At 37.5% G+C, this 22,329-nt stretch overlaps 2 protein-coding genes and 2 long non-coding RNA genes across 6 annotated transcripts in view; 2 read left to right on the top strand and 2 right to left on the bottom strand.

The window, feature by feature from the left end:
- Positions 1–927: 927 nt before the first annotated feature.
- LOC100652088 (sodium-coupled monocarboxylate transporter 1) lies at positions 928–8,883 on the top strand. Its single transcript, XM_020865700.2, has 15 exons — positions 928–1,477; positions 3,591–3,793; positions 3,907–4,066; positions 4,140–4,205; positions 4,483–4,534; positions 4,607–4,674; positions 6,336–6,487; positions 6,569–6,709; positions 6,797–7,021; positions 7,094–7,277; positions 7,358–7,444; positions 7,741–7,910; positions 8,093–8,251; positions 8,318–8,429; positions 8,494–8,883. The coding sequence occupies exons 2-15, from the start codon at positions 3,606–3,608 to the stop codon at positions 8,527–8,529; spliced, it is 1,800 nt and encodes a 599-aa protein (XP_020721359.2). The 5' UTR covers positions 928–1,477; positions 3,591–3,605; the 3' UTR covers positions 8,530–8,883.
- Positions 1,753–3,106, bottom strand: LOC110119738. Its single transcript, XR_007226022.1, has 2 exons — positions 2,660–3,106; positions 1,753–1,888 (listed from the first exon to the last, which is right to left on the bottom strand). It is a non-coding gene; the product is annotated as an uncharacterized LOC110119738 (long non-coding RNA).
- Positions 8,884–9,864: 981 nt separating the features above from the next.
- On the bottom strand, positions 9,865–14,160 carry LOC125386138. 2 transcript variants are annotated; one of them, XR_007226021.1, is made up of 4 exons: positions 13,967–14,160; positions 12,429–12,625; positions 11,747–12,266; positions 9,865–11,625 (listed from the first exon to the last, which is right to left on the bottom strand). It is a non-coding gene; the product is annotated as an uncharacterized LOC125386138 (long non-coding RNA). The 2 variants fall into 2 exon arrangements; XR_007226020.1 differs by having other exon boundaries at positions 12,429–12,622.
- A 76-nt stretch (positions 14,161–14,236) lies between these two features.
- LOC100650779 (LIM domain transcription factor LMO4.1) overlaps positions 14,237–22,329 on the top strand; it is a 477,355-nt gene continuing 469,262 nt past the window's right edge. For both annotated transcript variants that reach the window (XM_048411143.1, XM_012314594.3), the window contains exon 1: positions 14,237–14,409. The gene's annotated coding sequence lies outside the window, so the exon portion shown is untranslated. The remainder of the gene's footprint in view (positions 14,410–22,329) is intronic.

The raw sequence follows: 22,329 nt of genomic DNA, 5'->3' as shown, positions 1-22,329 counted from the left end.
ACTGGAGAAAAAATGGGTTTAAAAGACAATTTTATTCTGATGCAAGATAACGACCATAACGTTACAAGCACAATGTTACTAATATGCGAGAGTGGATCTTGTATGATCTTCGGAAACACATAGAAACATCTCCACAATCCCAATATAAATATTATTGAAAGTATATGGAATACCTGAAACTGAAATGACTTAAAGAGAGCTCTTTTAAAAAAATGGAGAAATATTTCAAGTAGAATACTCATCAATTTGACAAATTTAATGTCACGACGACTTCAAGTTATAATAAAATCAAAAGAGACCTAACTAAATATTAAAATAATTAAACCTAGTAATTTCATCTTCTGGATATTAGGTAAGTCTTATTAGTTTTTCCTATTAAATTGTAACTACGAATGCGTACTTATTATGCATATATTTTTGCCAGTTTTTAGATATTTGTTAATATTTTCACAAAGGATATTGATATCCCATCTTTCTTTATGAAAATTATTCTGCAGACTTGTAAGAATATGGACATATTCTTTATTTTGTTAATTAAAATTAATACATTATTAATAATAATAATAATATAATTAAAATTTTGTTAATATACAATATTCTACAATATTCTTTTTATTTGTTGAAATTAGTTACTGTACGAATATTTTGTACACTGACCGTAATTTGCTGTAAACACTTATTTCCGTTTTATTCTACATCTTATATACTTATCTACCTTACATCATTAACCAATGATATGCAGGAACATACATATAGATCTATCATGTGCCAATTGAGGGAAGTAAAAAAGCAACAGGATACGTGAGTAGGTTAAACCATATTTATTAAGAAGGAGAATATTTATTTACATCCATGATTAGTATATTTGTGAGATTATTATTTTAATTTCAAATTGTGGAAGTTTATATTCTTAACTAAAACTTATATTCTTAACTAAAAATTCCTTTATTAAAATTTGAAGTAACATAAGAATATTTTCATGATTATTCTGATTCAATCGCTATTTGAATTTTGTAATGATTTCAATAATAATTACGGTCTTTGCTGGAATTTATCCTCGCTTAAAGATCGATATAAGGTTCGATCGAATGAATTATGTGTTTAAACTTTGTTACTGCATGCTTAATGCTTGGAAAAAGTTGAATGACTTAAGTCTATCGAGGAAACCGGTTGCTCTGTGTTGAGTCTCTGACTTCACGACAGTTGGTTGTTGATCACGGTACATGGTCGTTCGTTACGTTATTCTCTTCGTTCGATTATACTTATTCGCTGTATTATTTTGTCTGGCTTTTTTTTTTTAATATTTCAATCGTATGAACCTATCGATGGAAATATGTATACCAACATTAACATCACGGGTCGCGTAATCGTACTTTCTCATTGTAATTTTCGCGGTCTTGTTTGATGTTCTATGTCATTACTTGTGTGAAAGGAACGCGCTTAATTTCCTGATCGGTAGCTCTGAAATATTGTTACGGTATGTAAGTCAAGACAAATAAAATATACAAGTGAAATGACCAGCGGCACTTTATTTTCTCTAATTGTTTTCGATAGATTGTGACGTGACAAAATATTTGCGACAGATATAAACGATATTATGTCACATCATTTCCCTATGGATATCGTTTCTGTTCTACGAATATTAAGTTGTTTTTTGTGTGACGATTTATCCACATTCTATTGTATTGGTATTTAAATTAGTGATTAATATACGTATATTCTCAATATTTAAAAATGTTTTTTCGAAACTTAGGATAATTTTATTTGTTGTCATATGGAATTTTTGTAACGATATAATCAGTTTCTATAATTCCTTTATATTTCAAATTTAATTTTTCCACTTTTTTATTGAATTTCAAGTTAACTATGCCATTCCACGCATACTTTACTAAAAAAGAAAACAAAAAAGAAAAAGAGATTGCTTTCTAATATTACTCTCTAGAAGTAAATTGTTTCGTGGAAAGTATCGCTTGAATAACGAGGCAAGAGAGAGACAGAGAAGATGGGGATCAACTCAGGTAAAATAGAAGCAATTTACGTCAAAACTGAAGAATTCAGTTATTTGTTTGCACACCTTTTACCGATTATCGATCGACATCAAAGTGTCCCTGTCAGAAATATAATTAACTCTTTTTGTGAACGCGAAATAGATCCGTGTCCGTAATATTCTCATGTCGTGAACGTATAGAGGACAAAAATTTGGTCGCGTAAAACGGATACTAGTGCACCACAAATTGTTACTAAATATACAGAAAACTATTTATAAAGTTGAATAGCAAACGTTTATCAACGATCGGTCTCTACTTCATCGTTTACTAATTGTCCGGTTCAGTCGGTAATATCATTTAGTCAACCTTCACGTATGTATGTGCATATTATTTTTGTATTAAGTTGCATGCGTATAATTGCATGTAAGTAGTAACGAAAAAATACAGTTATGTATCAAGAAAGCATATGAAACCGAATATTTTTTCCACTAGCACGATTCACAACGAACCAATGTAATTAAAAAAGATGTGGATCGTGAAATATATTATATATTAGAATTCTCTTCGATGAAATGGTTAATATGATCAAGAATTATGTCATCGTCATAGGATAAAAAAATCTCAAGAAGCAATTAGGCTTTTGTTTTGTGAAGAAAGACGTAAAAACTTACAATGAGGTGTAGTGTTTACGCAAGCCTATATCCGTGATACGTAATTATTGTTCGTATTCCTGGAATGGTGTTTCATTAAATCCTTTAGTGTCTTTCGCGTTGTTCTCCCACGATTTACTGATCCCTGACTATTCATATTACCCGGTAACATGGTACACAGTTCACTTTCTCGAATTGAAATTGATTTCCGTATGGCTCTGACATCTGTGACTCATCAGGCGATACTAATGCAAACAGCGCCAAATTCAAACATTTGATATTCCATAATCGCTGCTAAATACATTAGTAAATATGTAAATATGATAAATAAATGTCTCACAAATGTTTCTATCGAAAAAATGTGAATAGCGTAGCAAAATTAATTTGCTTATTTATCGAAGCAAAACATAGAGAAACGAGCAGTTTGCCCCGATGCTGTGTTCAGAAAGTGCAACGTTTAGGAAGTTAACAAGCTTTATTGAAACACTAACAGCTGCGAGTCGCATTAAGGTCGCATGTGTCAATTACCAATTAGGGATATACACGCAATAGATACATGCATTAGTGTAAGAATTCCACAAACTCATTGTGAACTAATGGACTTCTGTACGTCTGCTACGTTCCATTAACACCGCGCATCGGTATATTATCGTTTTCCAAGACTATATTATATTCAGCTCCATTCTAATAACAACAATCTTTATTTCGTATTTTTTTCAAAATTTCAATAAAAGCTACAATTTATTTAAGCTTATTTATTAGTAAAAGCGAATTCTTGCCTATTGCTACATACTGTATAGTAGTGGCAAGTAAATGGCCGTCAAAGATCCATTATGCGTATCATCGCAAGAGCTATTAAGCTTTCATATGTGTTACTTGACTTCCATTACGTCTATTATCGGTGTTATCAAGCAAATCTGGCTTCATAAATCAGGTTTTCGCTCGTTTCCAGCTTCCCGAAGCTAGAATGCTGGAAACACAGGAGAGGGGATACTTTCATTGGGCAGATTGGCTGGTGTTCGCGCTGATGCTAGCCGTATCTGCCGCCGCAGGATTATGGCATTACAGGCGAGCGCAGAAGTCGAGCACGGAAGATTATCTTTTAGGAGGAAAGAGTATGGGACTCTTTCCCGTGTCCGCTTCCCTCATTGCTAGGTAGTTTCTCCCTTGAATCTTTCTAATTGCCACTGAATTAAATCGTCAGAAATTTCATCGTGATTGATCCGTGAAAATATAAGTATAGGAAAAGGAATTTTTATTCTTTCCAGCTTCATATCTGGCGTGACGATTCTTGGGACACCCGCGGAGATATACAATTTTGGAACACAATATTGGATTACTATTATCTCAATATTCTTCTCGGGCGTTGTCGTGGCTCTTATTTACGCTCCAGTCTTCGTTTCGCTAGGATTGAATTCCGTTTACGAGGTATATCTACCGGCAATATCTAATGAACGTGCTAATAACATATACGCATAATTTATTTATGATTTTCTTGTAGTATTTGGAAATGAGATTCAATCGCGGTGTAAGGATTCTCATATCGGCGATTTTCGTCGTTGACGTGGTAAGTGCGACAGTATCGATAAAGTTTACGTTGCTATGTAGCACCTATTTATCCTATGAGCTTAGGTATAAAATTCGATAGGCACAATTAAGAAATTCGAAACTCTGAAAAATATTATTTATTAACGATTTTAATTCGATGAAAAATTATTAATAACAAAGTTACATCACGTTACGTTACGAAAACACGAAACTTTAATTTGCTTCTCTTTGAGAATGACCAATGGTACCGACTGATCCCATGTTGCATTAATAATATCGTAATAAACCAATTTTAGGTACTTTACCAATCGATCGTGGTCTACGTTCCAGCGTTGGCGCTAAATCAAGGTATTACGTGCCCATATTATCCATAATAGAATATTAACCGAATATTACTAAAATCTTTCTGATTAATTACAGTCAGCGGCATTGATGTACATTTGATCGGGATCATTGTATGCCTTGTATGCGTGTTCTACACTGTTATGGTAAGTTCTCGTTTTGAAAATTCATCACGGTATATGTTTAGCCGATTTGTCGTTAATAAAACGAAATGATATTCTACAAAAACTGTTCCTTTGTTGTCCAAATGATCTTTGTGTTAGACTAGAGCTATATCACTAGTGATTTTCGCTTACTTTGACTTTTACGAAACTCAATAACTCGCGCTACCTCTATATCAATAAATTCGATTTTGCTTCGTGAACGTCTCGATCCCATGAATTCGTATAAATATTGAACACGTAGAAAACTGTGTGCGCTGTCGTACACAAAAAATTCTGGGGTCACGTATTTGAAGTTAAAAATACTCGGGCAGTGCGAGGCAAGGACACGTAGCTTCTACGAGCTGTAAAACTTGCATGCCTCCACAGTATTTCGTGTGAATTTTTTTTACCAGCCTTCCTTCCTCTTAATAATAGTTTCATGAAGCTTTTCCTTTGATCCTCGCCAGCTTTGCTTATAAATATCCCAAAAAACGAAATTAAAATCTATAGGTTGTTAATAACGATATATTTATACATAATGACGTTTAATGTATTGAAAATTATGTTGAGGGTTTCTAAAAATTGAGGAGAATTGAAATAGCTTTGAACAAGTTTCCAACAAACTTGATATGACTTTGAAAGCACTGATCCAAGTGGTAACGATATATTTTTCTGTCTTCGCAATCTTCTTAAATATAAATAATAGTAAACTAGATATAATGATAAATAAAATAAATAGAAATACCTTCGTAGAAACCATGACGGTAATAATGATCCAACGATTACGATTAGATAAAAAATCGATAAACGTATTTAATTAGGAGGATGTGATCGCGTTGAATTATCGTGACGAAGCTGATTCATCGTGAACCCTCGGGGACTTAACAAGACGTATCGCGGTGACGGAACACATGTAAAACGAGCGTAGGGCAGACTAGAAGTCCAGCCTCGACCGGGTGACTCGGTGTCTAGGTATATGGCAGCTAATTTTCCAAGGACGCCGGTTCAGCGAATTCTCCCGGGGATAGCTGGAGTTCCTCGGACGGGAGGATGCCGGTAGCTGGTAGGAAACAATTTTCGGTGGACAATGCCGCGAAGAATCTCTCACGCGGACCCGGCTACTGGAAATGTTTATGGACGGAAACTGAAAGCTCGACAATGGCCCAGCGGAAACAATGGCGCGGAGCACGTCGAGTGCTCGTTCCCCGTGGTAGCAGATCACAAAGCCAGCGCCGAAGTGATTAATCGCATGCTCGCGCGCGCTTGTAATTATTCAAGCAATTTGTTGTAGCCCGCGAATTAATGAAAATTTATCGCGGCCCAGTGACTCCTTGGAAATTTGTTTATTACCGCCATGGTCGCTTTCGCGTGTCTGTAAGCTTGTCTTTCGCTTAACGATCGCGTCTACCAAGACTGTAGTCCGCTTTTTCCTGGAGCTTTCGAGGTCATTCTTTCATGAAGTTTGATGGTTCTTGTTGTTATGATAAAGGAGCTTCGCGTAATGACGCTTTGCAGGTTGCAGGTGGCATATACTATTTCTTGTAGATTTAAGTGTAACGATGGATGAGACGGAATTCAATGAAAGGGTAGTTAGTCACGATTGTTCATGGCTATCGATGGATACATAGATGAAAGGTGGGTTAATTGGAGAATGTCATTACTAGGGTGGTATCAGGGCAGTAGTTTGGACGGATGCGCTTCAGGTCGGAGTCATGATTGCCGCTGTACTGACTGTTAGTATATTGGGTACTTATCAAATGGGTGCCACTGAAATATGGAAGATGTCATTGGAAGCCAATAGAATTGAATTTTTAAAGTAAGAAGAATTTAACATTACGTTAAGCAGACAAAATAAGTTTGCAATTCCATCGTTTTATGTTATATTTCCTTTTTGTAGCTTTGATACGTCTCCTTATATAAGACATACAGTATGGACCGTGTTAATTGGTTCGTGGCTCTATAGCACCGCTTACATTGCTGTCAATCAAACTATGGTACAACGGTATAGGTCGTTGAAAGATTTGAAAACGTCCAAACTGTAAGTGAGTACACTATTCATTTCGATATATGTAAAGTTATTTAATATATTATTTGCTTGTTATCGTATATAAATGTGTGATTTCAGATCATTAGCGATATTTACTATCAGTATTATGTTATTCATTTCATTATGCTGCTGGTGCGGCCTCGTCCTTATAGCCTGGTGGTCTCCACCTAAGTGCGATCCTAGAGCTACCGGTCTGATAACTGCTGACGATCAGTTATTGCCCGCTTATGTAATGGAAGTTGCGAAAAATTTACCTGGAGTACCGGGCCTCTTCATTTCTGGCATTTTTGGAGCAGCTCTTAGGTAAGTACTTATCATGAATTTACCCTTATCTATAAATAATTTTTTGTTAAAATATGTTTTATCTTGTCTCAGTACCCTGTCTGTAGGCCTTAATTCAACGGCCGTAGTGGTCCTGGAAGATTTCGTGAAGGGTTGCTTCGGCTTGAAACTGACCGACCGATGTTCCCATCTCTTTGTAAAATGTCTGGTTGTCTTGCTTGGTTGCATAGCTCTGGGTTTGCTATTTCTGGTCGAGAAACTAGGAGGAGTTTTAGCTGTGAATATTTTTTCATTTATTCGACTTATAAATTAAGTATTTTTTTGATAAGATTGCATGATTCTCTTATTTTGTTATAGATAACTGGAAGTCTAGCAGCAATAGCTGCAGGCACTTCTTTCGGAGTGTTCACGCTAGGTATACTCTTTCCATGGACAAATGCTAAGGTGAATTATTGAAAGGCTTGAATTTGCTTTTTTTATATTTCTTTCCTACATGCCTTCTTAATCCGATACCTCGACTGTGGATATTTATGGGATGTTTAAAAATGAGATCTAAGCAGAGACTCGTGCCACCTATTAAATATTGTAGCAAGTACCGTATTTTTTCACATCATGTGCATTTTATGCATTTTTATGCCATTGAATTTCCTATAAATGCATAAAAGCGATCTATTGATATCTTTCGTCAACATCACAATAGACAGATATAAAAATTTCAATACTTTTGTTCCGTCGAATAGGGTGCGTTTATGGGTGCTATCGTAGGATTCGTGATCGCTGGCTGGGCGAGCTTAGGTGCAAATTGGTCTATCGGTGCTGGGTTGCTGGTTCCTAAGAAACTTCCAGTCCCCCTTTCTCATTGCCCAGGCAATATCTCCGAAAGTTTCCTGAAACAGTTTGATCGTCCGAAGTAAGTTAACCTTAGCCTTGGCTATAATTATTAAGTCTTTCATAATCAATTAAATCCTAAGTGGCCACCAGCGTCATCGTTGAAACGTATGACCAGAGTTATAAATTGTTCTATTATCTTATTTGAAACTGTAACGATACGGGTTTATCCTCGTATTGAACAGAATCTCTCCTTTGTTTTAGCGAAGACGATGTGTTTCCTCTGTATCGATTATCGTACCATTGGTTTACTGGTTTAGGCACGTTAATCGTTATCGTCGTAGGCAATTTCATTAGCTGGTGGACTGGTCCTATGGATCCTTCTTCTGTTGATAAAAAGCTGCTTTCGCCGTTAATTCATTCGTGAGTTAAAAATAATATGTGTTTAACTACTTTCATAGAACTCTTACAAAATTTTGTATTTTTCAGATTGTTACCGGAACCAAAGGACGAAAATATTATTCCTACTGGAAATAACGCTGGAAATGGCGAATTAGCAACAACAGCAAGTCTTTTATTATATGATTTAAAGAAAAAAAGGGTAAATATCAAAGATTAATATTAAAAATATTTTCTAGTTAAAAATTTCTTCGGTTTCGTTACAGAGAAGTCAAAATTTTCCTAACGGGGCTACGACATAATCCATGCATCAGGATTGAATAGCTTGCTGAACATTTATAAACACATTGGAGCTAAACCACTGCTATGCTGCTGTGGATAATGCAATACTGAAAGTAAAATTTTCAGGTCGGGCGCACGCGAAATTTTACTTCTCTTGTTTGTCCCTCTTTCTGTACTTATTTAGGTTTAAACACCATTGTAGACAATAGTGTTCACATCGTTATAAGTCGTAGATCGACTCACTCACGTAAAGCAAGGTTTTGTTAGTAAGGTCATATTAAGACGCTGTTACTAGAAACGTTTACGAATTGTTTTATATAACTTTTAGAGTATATATAGAATAAATTTTTATATTATATTTTATGAACCACATACTTCATGTCATGTACTACTTTTCGTTACGTACAATCCTACCTTAATTTTTTCAATCTTATTTACTTCAATTTTATAGAAAATTATTTTACAGAAAATTACACCGTGATTGTCAGTAAAAATGTACAATCTTTCAGTACAATCACCGCTATTAAATTAATGATCGCCTAGGACGAAACAAAGTCAGTCCATAAACGTGGCAAGCTGCGTAAGAGAATCGTGGATGCGGAGAAGGATGAGTTTTGCCGGCAGGTCCGGTTGCTCCTCACACCGAGTTCTCTAACTGAGTTTGTTCGGTTTTCAAGCTTTGGTGATTCCCGACGGTGTCCGCCGTGCGGAAGGCGAGCGAGTCGATGGAGAAAGGGAGACGAAGGAACAGAGGGAAGGACAGAGAAGGTAGACCAAGGGGAGCCAAGGCCCCGGGATATTAGCCGTCTTGTTAAGGGAAAGCTAACGCCGTCAAACGTCCTTATTAAGGCCACGCAAATAGCTGGTACGCTTCTCCATGCTTATCTCTTGACTCGGCTTCCTCGAAATTCAATTTTCGCCTGGTCGAAATACGCCTGGTCAAAAGCGACATCCTCCTCCAGCTCGATATTGTTCCTGACGCTGATCGTCAAAATCGATATCCGCTGTGTCGTCACAGTTTTTGCACTGACGCTTTGAGGCGTGTCTCACGATTGGTCGGAATCGCTTGAAAGCTGGACGAAATGACGACAGGTGATTCGAGAAGAATTTATTGGAAAGAGGAACGGTTCATCGGTGTACGTTCTCAGGGTGGTGGGGATGAATTTATGACGCAATGGTACGAGACGCGATTTCTTGACGAAAGTAAGTCAAAAGTTTGAGCTTGATAGAGATTATTTTGTGGGAAGGTCCTATAAATGTTATCGCTTTGAATTTGACCATTAAACATAGAAGCAAAATAGAAGTTTCGTAATATAAAGTCTTCTATTTATAATGGGAATAAAAGAAAATAGTTCTTAAGTCTATCGTTTTATCTATATCCATAAAGTTTATTAGATAATAGAATTTCCGTGATTTACTAGAAAAGTTTTATTCTATGGAACTTGTATTCTTATGAACGGATCTCTTTCTACAAGGGAGTTGAAATGGCCCTCGTTCTCTCCCCTGGGCCGAAGCTTAACGATCCCGAGTGCGTTCTTTTTCTAACGGTATCGCGGGACGGAGATGCGTGTTGAATGGAAGCGTAGCCGCGAATTGCGCACGGTGCATGCGAAGGTTTCATTAAGAGGAGCGTGCGACACGTAGCGTCGAAAAGAAAATTGCGAGTTGCGGGCCGCGTGCGAGGCTTTATTAAGCGCGCTTCATGCGCGATTTGCATTCGTCTGGGTCGCTGATAGATTTGAAATTCCCACGTAGAACGTGCCACGGTTATATAGGGTCGAGAATTCGAATCGGGACGAATACTCGGTGACGCCTAGCGGAATGTACCTACGTAACCATGCGTGATTGTGTCGATGAATGAAGCAGGTCGAACAGAGACCGAGAATAGAGATAAGGTACGTCGGGGGAATAGATTGAAAGAGGAGAGGTAGTTGGTTGCGGTTCGAAAGGGTAGAGAGAGAGAAAGAGAGAGGGAGAGAGAGAGAGAGAGAGAGAGAAAGAGAGAGGGAGAGAGAGAGAGAGAGAGAGAGAGAGAGAGAAAGAGAGAGAGAGAGTGAAAGACGGACGAAAGTGAGAGAGAACATAGATTTAAGAAGGGGGAAAATGAAGCAGTGCTGCATAATCGAGAAAAGGAACGCGAAAATCAAACGAGTGAGAAGCGGTGACGGTGGAGCAGGGAAGAAAGTGCATGTAGGGCTTACATTCTTAAAAGGAATGGCTAGAGGCGAGAATGTATGAATTTGTGAAATAGAAAACGACGGAAGTCGAGTTAAACGAGATGCACGATTTAACGGATGAAAAGAAAGTGGAAACATTAGATGGACGGAGGACCAGATAACGGGGCGAATGGAATCGCCGGAACCTCGAAAAGAAAAACTTTTTTTGAGAGAGCTGAATAGAGGGAGCGAGATAAAGGATGTTAAATGGAAGGCAAAACATTCGATCCGCGAGGTGAGATTGAAAAGAGATGAGGCTACGACTGTATGTGTATGGAGCGAGCTATCGCATTAGGAAAGGTAAAGCGAATGAAATAGAAGATTACGTGTGTGGCGAGAGAGCCGGTCGAAAATTAGAGAGGGATACAGGGCGTGCAGAAGAAACGTGCGGCAAGAAACGTACGTCGAATTCGAACGGCGAATGAGGACTGAGTTTTCACCGAGTAGGAGGGAAAATCGTCCTGTGAAGTCGGTGCAAACGAGACGCAAGTTGAGAGCAACAGAGAGGCGAAGTTTGGTGATGAACGAGACGCACGGGTACCAGGGGGAGGGTGGCGGTGAATGAGGGTTGGAACGAGCGAGACACAGAGGCTGGGCTGGTAGATAGAGACGGCTAGAGAGAGGTCGTAGCGGTTTGAATGGGGCTAGTTTGAGATAGTTAGCGGGCCTTCAGAGGCACAATCGGCCGCGATTGGCGGGCCTACAATCACACGTCGCATTATATGTCCATCAGCGCAGCGGATCTTGCAAATACGTTAGCGCGTGAGCCAACGAGTTACCGTCCGCAAAAATCTTCAATTCAAACCGTCGTCGATGCGGATACGGGTTTCTGTGGTCAGAGACGAAGGATTCTTAGAAGCGTTGCAGTTGGCATGAGATGTTGGCCATTTTGGACGTGACCTGTTAGAAAAAATATGGAACTCGTGAACGTTGGAATTGTTAAAAAAAAAAAAAAAATAAATTCGATACTAATTTAAATATGATAAAGAATTGAATGGAACGATTTTATGGATTATCGTACCCTCGATTTTTGTTCTATCTGTGTAATACCCACGTCGGAAATTTCCATTGTAAGGGAAGACAAATAGTAAGCGATATTAAGTGAAGGCGCATCTGCGATTAGACGCAGAAGCACCGAAGCAAATATTGTCTTTTCTAATCTGCTGTTAGAGTCGTACTATCTTAGAATTACCATGGGATAGGATCGAATTCTTAGAGAGTTAATTGGGTCCTGGCTAGGGATTTCGCGCGAAGATTCTCTGGATGCAAAGACAAACGAGAATGGTCATAACCCTTAGTCTTGTTTGCCCAAGAGTAGAGTTACATTCAAAGGATATACTCCGGAACTGTTATCCGATGATAAACGGGCCAGCTACGCCCACTATTAAAGCTTTTCCGAATAATTTATAACCTTGTATAATCTCTAACATCTGACATGTATCAGATTACATGTATTACATCAAATTATGTCAGCTTCGCAGAAAAATATACTTTTTGATTCTGCAACATTAGATCGCCACAAGACCTGTAGTTCCTTGTTTCTGAAATCAAGAAAGAACAGAAAGAATATGATCAGAGAATATTTCCATCGAATTCTATCCCAGTCATCGCGTATATGTACTTAGATAGTCGAACGTTGGGAAAGCTCCAAAGGTCTTCAATATAAATAGGCATGACTATTCGAAACCTCAAATCAAACGTACCTGGAGGAACAGCAGCAGACGACTGACGGAATAACTAATTTATCAATTCTTCGCTTCGGTTGGCTCCGATACCTATGGCTATATTTGCGAACTCGTGTAAACAGACCTCCGAACTCCCAGAGCATGTTGTCGCGTCGTCGTCGTTGTATTTGGCTACGGAAGATCTCCAGAAAGCTTAGGATTCCGATGTTATCCTGCTGAATTACGTATATTTGTATTTATTCGATAAAATTTTTAAAATTCATTTAAAAATCATATTGTATCGTATTAAAAAAAAGGTATGATATTATATTTTTAAACGAGAGCTAAAATCGTTACAATATTTAAAAGAGAATAGCATCAAAGTAGGATCATTAACAAAAAAAAAAAAAAAAAAAAACAAGAAACAAAAAGGCAGCTAATTACAAGTTCGGATTATTGTTATTGCTATTGTGCTCATGGATTTAAATTTCCACGTTTTCGATGAAAAATATTTTTAATGCTTGAAAAAACAAGGTTTTAAGAAACACCACTCGAGGCAAAAAGCGTAAAACAAGCGCGCACCGTGTAATGCAGAGCAAGGGACGGGGAATCGGTTTATCCCAAAAAATGGGCAGCGCAGTAATGATGCCAATTAATGCAGATCGAGTAGCGCCGTCATGGATTGTGGCGGGCTTGTGTTCCGAAATATTGTTCGCGATACGGCGAGATTGTTAGAATAAAAATTTCGAGCGCAAACGTGACGTATTAGCTGGACGAGCGAGGCATAAAGGCGTATAATTACCAGTAGGACGTTCGATAAATTGTAACGAAGATAGAGTGACACACTCGTGAAAGGAGCGTGTTTAAAGGGAGCCGTTTCGCTAATTGAAGAAAATTGCACACACGAAAAGGCTTTTAATTAAATTGACCGATTCAGCGAACGAGTTGTATTTATCTACCGTTTTATCGAAATTAAAAAGAATTGGTATTGTCAAGAGAGCCTATTTACAATTGTCAATGCTACTTGTTACTTTTTTTTCGAATATGTATGACGAACGAATCGATCAAATTCCTTTGTATCATAATTTATTTAAAGAAATTAAATGAAAAATTGATCTTTTTCAGTTATCCGGCAGTTCGACGTTTTGTATAAAATTCAAGTTGTTGCTCGTAGTAACGGTTACGACTTATTAAGGGAGTTTTCGCATTTACGCTGTCGAATGGGTACAAACGTGTGCGCGACGTGTTGAAAATTATAATTCCCCTGTGTATACTTTACAGTGTTGCCCGTACGAATTTTAAAAGGTCTCGATGTTCAATTTAAAATTTTTTAACACGTAACACGCGAACAGTGTTGTGCGTGACTATTATTAATAGGGGTAGGAAAAAATCCAATCGAATCGAGTGCGGTTGTAGCGGCGATTTTATCGTTCGTCAAGATGAAATTTATAACAGCCGTTGCGCTTAATTTGTTTCGAGTGATCGAATGGCGTTCGAATTTTTTTCCTACGTGCAATTGTTCTATTTTTGGCGTGACCGTTTAGTAAATTTTTCCACAATCGTATATATTTACTTACCGTTTATATGTTTCCGTGTGTGCATTCGTCCGTTTCATTTCACTAACGATGATTGATGCTGCTCGTTTATTAGCACACAATAATCCGATGATAAAAAAAAGTTTCCAATAAGACACGTGAATTTATCCATTAACCTCTAATGACGCGAATTTATCTACCAACCATGGGAATCGAGCGTGGAATCGAGCTAACGATGTCTCGCATCTACGCTTCTATTCGTTAGTTGCGTGACGTCACGATGCAAAAAGACGGCAACTGTGGAATCAGGCGTTCGGTGTGTACATTTTTTCGTACCGCGATGTTTGGATCGTTCTGTTGCTATTTTTGTTGCAATTCTTTCAAATAAACGGATAAATGTGTGTTCCTTATAATGTGAGACGTGTAAAAGCAGCAGAAATATGAATGGATGATATATTCAATAATGAAATATGAATTGCAGTTAGGTAAGTACGATTCCAACCTTACAATTTCATACGAAATGATACTAATTATATTCATACTAATTTTGAAATTAATAAGTATCAATTTAATAAGGATCGACATTATAATATCATGATACTCAATAGATAGATACCCTGAATGTCTATTAAATAAATATAATTCATTTTGCTATGTAATTGTCTATTCGATATATTGTAGAAAGGTTAGGCTATGATTACAATGGGCACAGAGGGATCGTCCAGAAAGTAATACTCGTTTTGAAATAACAGCAATACAAATACATTTTAATAAGATTTCTCGATCTATATTTATAACTTTAGTATATATATTAAGTTATTTTTCAATATATCCGCCAGCTCTATTTGAACACTTATCGTAACGTTATACGAGCTTTTGTATATCGTCATACGCTTCCGCCGCCAATTCACATAACCATCGTCTTACGCAATCTTTTAAATCATCGTTTCTTCTGAAGCATTATCGACCAAACAATCCTTTAAGTTTTGCAAAAAACTGTGATGAACATCATTTGCAGTAAAATCGCAGACACGTTCTTGAGCTCCTTTGTAATAAGAGACGGACGACCTGAATGTTCGCGATCACGTACAGTTTTTCTCTCCCTATTGAATTCCCGCATCCACAATCTTACCAACAGTTCATTTATAACTCTACTACCTACTTTAATTGCTATTTAATTTATTTAATAATTTACTTAATTTAATTCTACAAAACCCTGCATTAACTGCTGTAATTCGGCGGTGAATTCCTTTTGGAAGAAATTTTTCAGCGTTCGGAATTCGCATCATCATTTCAAACGTATGATACAACGACGATGCTAAATATTTAAACACAAAATTTTGTATGATTTATGTCGATACATGAACGAAGCTAGACAACCTCCTATAAGTACATTCTATCGTTTTATGTGACTTCTATATATAAACGGGTAGTTCTTTCTGGACGACCCTCGTATATTTGATTGTTCTGACGTATTCGTCAGAATGACAATTTGTCAGGACACGGATCCACCGTAACCACAGGTTTGTTAGACGTGAAGTATAGAGCGTGCATTATTCAAATGACAAGTTAAGGTTTTACGAAGGAAATAATTTTCATCTATTTCAAATAACTGTTCGAAATGTCAATCGAAACATGACACATGAAAACGAATTGAAACAATAAATTCGATATCTTGTGTGTTGATACAAAGCACAGGTGGTTAAACGCACATGAAAATAAGGCATTGTTTCGAGAAATGTGTACCATGCAATTGAAGAATCAGATAACCGTGGTTCCTTTTTTTTTTTTTTTTTACATAAAGCTATTAACGTTTATTCATCAGTTAAATATTAATCCCTTCTATATTTGACATTTCCATCTTGTAAACGATCGTTTTTATTGGTCGTACATATTGCCAATTTCAGGGTTAATTTATATATGATTTCGGTTTGAAACGTCCATTGTAAACAACCACAGACGTAATTAGGACGGTTATACGACTGAAAACGTGTATTTTGTTGATATTTAATTTACGCTAGGTCGATCAAACGAGCGCGTTATATTCATGAATTTTGACTTCATACGCCAGGCGAGAAGGAAACGCCCCGAACCTGAAACCCAATTGCGTGTTTTTCATTTCCAAGACAATTGATGAATCAATTATTTTATCGATTATTTGTTCCACTCATTTCGTTCAAATTACCGCTAGATCTTTTTCTCTAAATTTTTTTTATTTATTTTTGACATATTAAAATTAATGATTCAAAATTCACTGTAATAGAAATTACATAATAATAATGTAAAAATAAGTAATAATGCGAAATAAATTAAAAAAATACTATTTCAATTATTTAAAGGTTTAAGTCGTTAAATTTAAACCACGACCTAGCGTGTGAGATCGCGAACGATCTTCCCTTAATAGAATCTTCTTTTGAATTGAATTCTCCAATTACTCAAACCGTTAATGCACATATTTCAACACATATCTTTGCAATCGTAGTTGCAACATTATCATTTCCTACGTTCGTTGGAAACTTTCACGTTTTCATTCGGCGTAATCCCTCAACACGCGCCTCGGTGATCGGTAAAAAGGATCGTGGACGAGGCAATTAATCACAATAAACGTCATAATTACTTAACGCGTGACGCAATAAACATAGCTCGTCGTTGGCAAAGCGAGAGGCTGACAAAAGGTTAGGTGGTTTGAAAAGACGCGGCCAGGTGACTTGTCGGTAATTTTTTAACCCGCCCCGAGTCCTCGGGGATCCAGGACACAGAGGTTCGCGTCATATCGAGATTACGCGAGGAAACGCTGCCTATCAAGCATCCACCAATCTCCGGCCGCGAGTTTCAATGAAGGTCCACTGGGATCTCGTGACTTCGTGTCGAACATAATGACACTGAATATTTTTCGCTGGCATGCGGATTGTCCTAGGAATCCACGTGTCACCCTTCCAACAAAAACATTCAGTTTCGTCGGTCTGTTCGTTTTATTCCCTCTTTTCACGGGTTTAAATACATGTCGACGATAATGCAATGTATTCTATGAATTTCGTGATTGGTAGAGATGTTCGTTAATTTTCCGTGTTTTGTTAGTTTTTTAGAGTGAAGTGGTGCATTTAGTTAGACGCCAGGGAATATGGATTTGCAAATGAACGTTTGAAATTTACGGAATCGAGAATTGGAACACGGAATTCAATATCGGGGATTTTTCTTGAAATGTATTTAATGGCAGGATTTATGGGGGAAGAAGATCGATCAATTCGTCATATTTATGAAAATTTATACCTTTATAGACGCTATCAGAAAGATTGGATCTAAACAGAAAGCTGGTTTGCTTATTAAATATTATAACGAATATTCTACATTGATTATTTTAATATTTTACGTTATAAAACACATATACGTTGGAATACGTGCGCTAAATATTAGAACGTGTCCTAATACTTCTGATCGGTTGCGTACATCCCATGACTTTTGCATTTTTAAATTTCTCAAAAATATCTAAAAATCCCCACTATATATAGTTATATTACTATTTCATGAAACTAACACAATAACTTACTAACAATTTTAGACCTAGAAATATCATCTCTTCTTACAATCCATTTTCTCATTAAAACTGCAACAAAAACGCCTACAGAATAATGTTAACTATGTATTTCAATATATAAGCTATTCATCTCTTATTCGCACTAAAGCGAACAATCGGTATCAATTAATCTTACAATTATTCGCGTAGTCCAATAAAATAAACGAGCGAGGAATATCATTACAAGGATCAAACGGCATCCCCGTGTACAAGCGTCTAACTAGGGTCTGCTTTGTTAGGAGAAAGCGACGAGACTCCTCTTACTGAGAATGTCTGCGTAGGTTCGTGCTGGTGGTCGTAGCCACGGTCGTGGTCGTGGTCGTGGTCGGTAATATTTCACGGTAACGGTATTTAGCGGAACCGTCGCGACTGTCATCCGCGATGAAACGGTGGAGGCAGGGAAGACATTAAGCGTAATGAATTACTAGCCGGGAGGAGTAATGTGTCTTAATTACGGACCCGCGGCACAATAATTATGTAATTAGGCATTGTTTGCCGACCAGCCCCTAATCACAATCCCGATGTCGCAGCCTCGTCACGGCTCGAGGTGCTGCACCGCGTTATCGACCGGCTCCGTTCCAACGTCGTTCGTCCGCGTCTAGACGCCGACGCTCGCCTCCTGTGTGACCGGCTTTGTACGACCAACTTACTCCCCTAACGAACTTCATCGATAAACGACTAGAACATTCTTATTCATTTACTTCTTTTTTTTTATATAATTTTATGTTATACATTGAATGTTATATGTTGGAAGATGTTCTCTGGGCTAAGGAGCGTGTGGTAATTTGTATTTAGGGTGGTATATTCTTTAACGATATGCTTATTAATTTGTTAACTGGATCATAGATCAGCCAAAAAGATCCATAATCATGGTATTAAAAGTTGGCACAGACAGATCAATTTTAGTTAGATTGATTTTAATCCTTAGAAATTTAAGTATAATATAATTTATCAGTAACAAAAATGAAGCTTTATATTGAAAACGGTATATTGAAAAATCAAACGAAGATCTATAAATAATGAAATCACTTTGTCCAAGAGATTAGGAATTCGTGTGACGAGTTAATTCGTCTTCTTCGGTTTCCATTAATATTTTTAAAAAAATTGTATTTATAAATATATAAGCAAGACTACACATAGAATATATAGAAAATATATTGGATATGTGGCTATTGTATCTTCGTACATCGTAAAGTATTAGCTACATATGGGACAAAATGATGTGGCAATACAGTTTCTTTTAAATACCACGGCACAGTTAATGAACGTGAAATCACGCGATTGCAGATATTTATTAAACTATTTCTAGTATAAATACGGTGATATTGGAATTTTCGATTCTTATCGCCTTATGTTGGCATAGCAATTATAAAAGGTGAAAAATGCTACGAGTTTTAATACCAAGTCGTTGAGAGACATGTAGTAATATCCGGGCTTTTTTAGATTCTCGCGATACGATACACGTTAATTATACGCCTATTCCTTCCTTTTCGCCTACGCTTGTCAGAACCGCGTTCGCCGTGGTTAGGAACGATTATGTCGAGTTCAGCTGTCCTTTCCCCTTTGTCAACATAGCGCCTTCAGATTCAGCCAGTCTGCACAAGTCATCTCTTGGATTGCTATCATAACCAACGTTTAACCAACTACAATTGTTCTTTGTTTTACCACCGTAATCGATTAGAATGAATCGAAACGAATAATTTCCTAGAATGATATCTTTTGATAAGTAAATCTTGTACCCAGATTTCACCAACCTATTCAGTCGTCGCTCTTAGGCATAATAATATACATGTATAAATTTCTGTATAGATTGTATTTATACTTCAAAAAATAAAACTAACGTAGGTGGAGAACATGATAAGTCAAACTTCTTTTGTAGAAGAACGATTTTAAAATTCAATATGTTGCCAATCAATTCCACTTCAATATTATTTTCTCATGTGATTTCGGACTGAAATGTGTTTTTGTACTAACGTAATAACTAAACTGAAGTTATCTATTTTTTTTTTTAATTACTGAATTTATTGTACTTCTGTCGTGCAGTCTTCAAGTTTTAATTTCGCGATTAGAAGTTTCTGGTTACAAGACGACTAGATTAATAGGTTAAATCTCTCTCTGGTAATCAAATAATGGAATATAATAAAATTATAGAGTACAATCCAATTGCCAAAATATTCAATCGAACTTTTTTAATCTTTCGTCGATGCAGTCACACAGCATCCATCGACACTTCCGGCGCACAGAGGCCAGGGTGATCACGATGCATTAATATTTATGCGCGAAATCAAATCCGTAAGCCGTGAGGTCTCGACCTGGTGGAAACGTAAGCACAGGAATCGAGTCACCTAAAACGCAAGACAAACACGATGGTATGTCATGGGCTTCGCAGATTTCCTGCAGGTATTTGGGATACCTTCTCCCCCGTCGTCGTCGTTCTCCTCTTCATCGTCTACAGTGCAAACCGTTCCATTCCAAAATTTACATCGTTCGTCGTACTCGCGCTTCCCAACTTGGTGTCGTCGGATTTAGAACAGTCGGATTAAATTTTCAGCTTTGTATCGAGCGGTGCGTAAGGCGCGTGCAAAATACCGTGTTTGCCTATCCGTGAAATAACACCAGTTTAGCGGTGATATCCGCTTAGCCGTCGAAACCTTCGAAATCGATGAAAATAAACGATGTTTCTACTGGGTTGTTCATAAAGTTCGTCGAGAAATTTTGGGAAAAATTTGAAGATATCGTATCTTTATAGAGTTATCAGACCATTAAACAATATATGCAGCGTATCTTCCGATAACTTTTTGTTATTTGTCGAGTAGCATAATGATCGCTTTTCCCAAAAAGTTATTTTAGCGATGAATTGAAGTATTGTAGTATTGTAAGTATTTTTCAGGTTTGTAAATTATATAATTTCTTATTATGAAAAAACATTTGCAAAAATTGGAAATCTTGTTAGAAACTCTCTCAACAAATGTATTTCCACAATTTCTCAGGCAGCATTTACATACGTAGATATCAGGTGGTAATATGTACGTTATAGCAGAATATATTGCTGCTTTTCGAACCACTCGATACTAGAACATCCACGAGATACGGCTATCTTCTTTAATAAATGGGACGACGGTTACAGTGTCTCATTGTTTCTTTAAATAATAATCAACGATGAGAAAACTGTTTAAGTTACTTGGTACTTCGATCGCGTAATAGACTTGCGTAACGGCGAATGAAAATAAGAAAGGTAGCTATAAATCGTATCGGTCGAAGAAAACAAAAGAAAGAAAGATTTGTAGGGAAAATTTAGCGGAACGATAGTTAAATGAGGGACATTCTGTTTTCTAATTTATTTCCTTATCTCATTTGGTATAAACCGAGGCCTACACGCTCAATTATTCCTCTTGGAATAACCGCGTAAACTGGTTTGCAGAGTTAAGGCTACAGGAGAGGCAGCCTGTACAAACCAGTTTGTGCAGTTCAGTACGCACAGGCAACACGGCGTATTTAGACGGTTCTACATGCTCGGCCTAATCCGTACAAACCAGTTTGCGCAGTTAAATACGCGCGAGCAACACGCTCCAAATTCTTGATTATGTTTTCCAACAATGCCGCTGTACTTTTGATATACCATCAACTTTAATGGCATCCGAGAAGAACGGAACTTTCTTTCTTGTGTCAGGAGTACAATATAGTTCAAACTAACCCTGTTAACGTTATAAGATGATTTTATAGTAAAATCGTTCAGGAGATATAAATGGTAAACGTGGAAGGTAATAGTACACTTTAAGATAAAACTTCTACTTGAAATACGTAATACGAGCATTCTATATTGTCGTGAATAAATCAACCATGAATTTCGGAGCCATTAATCCCGAAAACAGCTTATTGCAGTTCGAGATCGAACTTTTACATCGGCCTCCTTATGGCTGATTCATGAAGTCCGTTACTACTGCCATGAATCTATTACGATTGGCTGTTATTCAAACGGCGCGGCGGCTGGACATTCGAACGGCAACAAAAGATCATCCACGAGCCTTACATGGTCGTTATGTTCGATCTATTCCTAATGGTCTCGGCCTTCACGGTTCTTGACCCTGTTCGCTATCATAAATCGCTCCAACATTGGCGAATAATCGATGACATAGAATCGGCGGTTGTAGGGCGTTCGAATAGTCATAGAGAGATGTATGTACACGCGTTTCACGTGAAAGCCAGCGAATTAATCTTGAACGAACGAGTTTCTCGAATTTTTCTTCCTAAAATCGTCTAAGCTGATGGAGTGCTACGACTAAAATTATGGTAGCAGACATTTTCGTCGAGTAATCGATGTTCAATAGCCCTGTTTACTCGAGCATTGCGATAATTTACCGAATATCAGCGAACGTATCGAATATACCGTATGGAACGCGAATTCTCGATGACATCTTCATTTTCTTGATACCTCGACGACTCTATCGTTCTTCCGGAAGGGATAGAGAACGGGACGACAAACAGGCTTCGCCGGGACTTGTCGCGAACGCGAAATAGATGGCACGCTGCCATCGCGGAATGATACAATGGCACGGAATTATTCATAATTTTCGCAAGTTGGTTTAATAAACTTAAAGCGAAGGTGGGCATTCATCAGGACGCAGTGAGGAGCGTAGCTCGAAGGAAGGAAGGAAGGAAGGGGTTATAAATACGTCGCGAAGACACTCTTTAGCCGACGGAGAAGGAAGAATGAAGAAGATAGGGGGAACGGGTTAGTTACATACACTTCTCTGAGTCCTGATTTGCATGTCTAAAGCTTAAGTTTAACATCCACGGAGTGTCGTGGTCTCTGGCGGGAACAGCTCATTTA

The sequence above is a fragment of the Bombus terrestris genome, chromosome 12 (assembly GCF_910591885.1).
Source record: "Bombus terrestris chromosome 12, iyBomTerr1.2, whole genome shotgun sequence".
NCBI classification, from domain to species: domain Eukaryota; kingdom Metazoa; phylum Arthropoda; class Insecta; order Hymenoptera; family Apidae; genus Bombus; species Bombus terrestris.
This window is presented reverse-complemented; position numbering and strand designations above follow the sequence as displayed.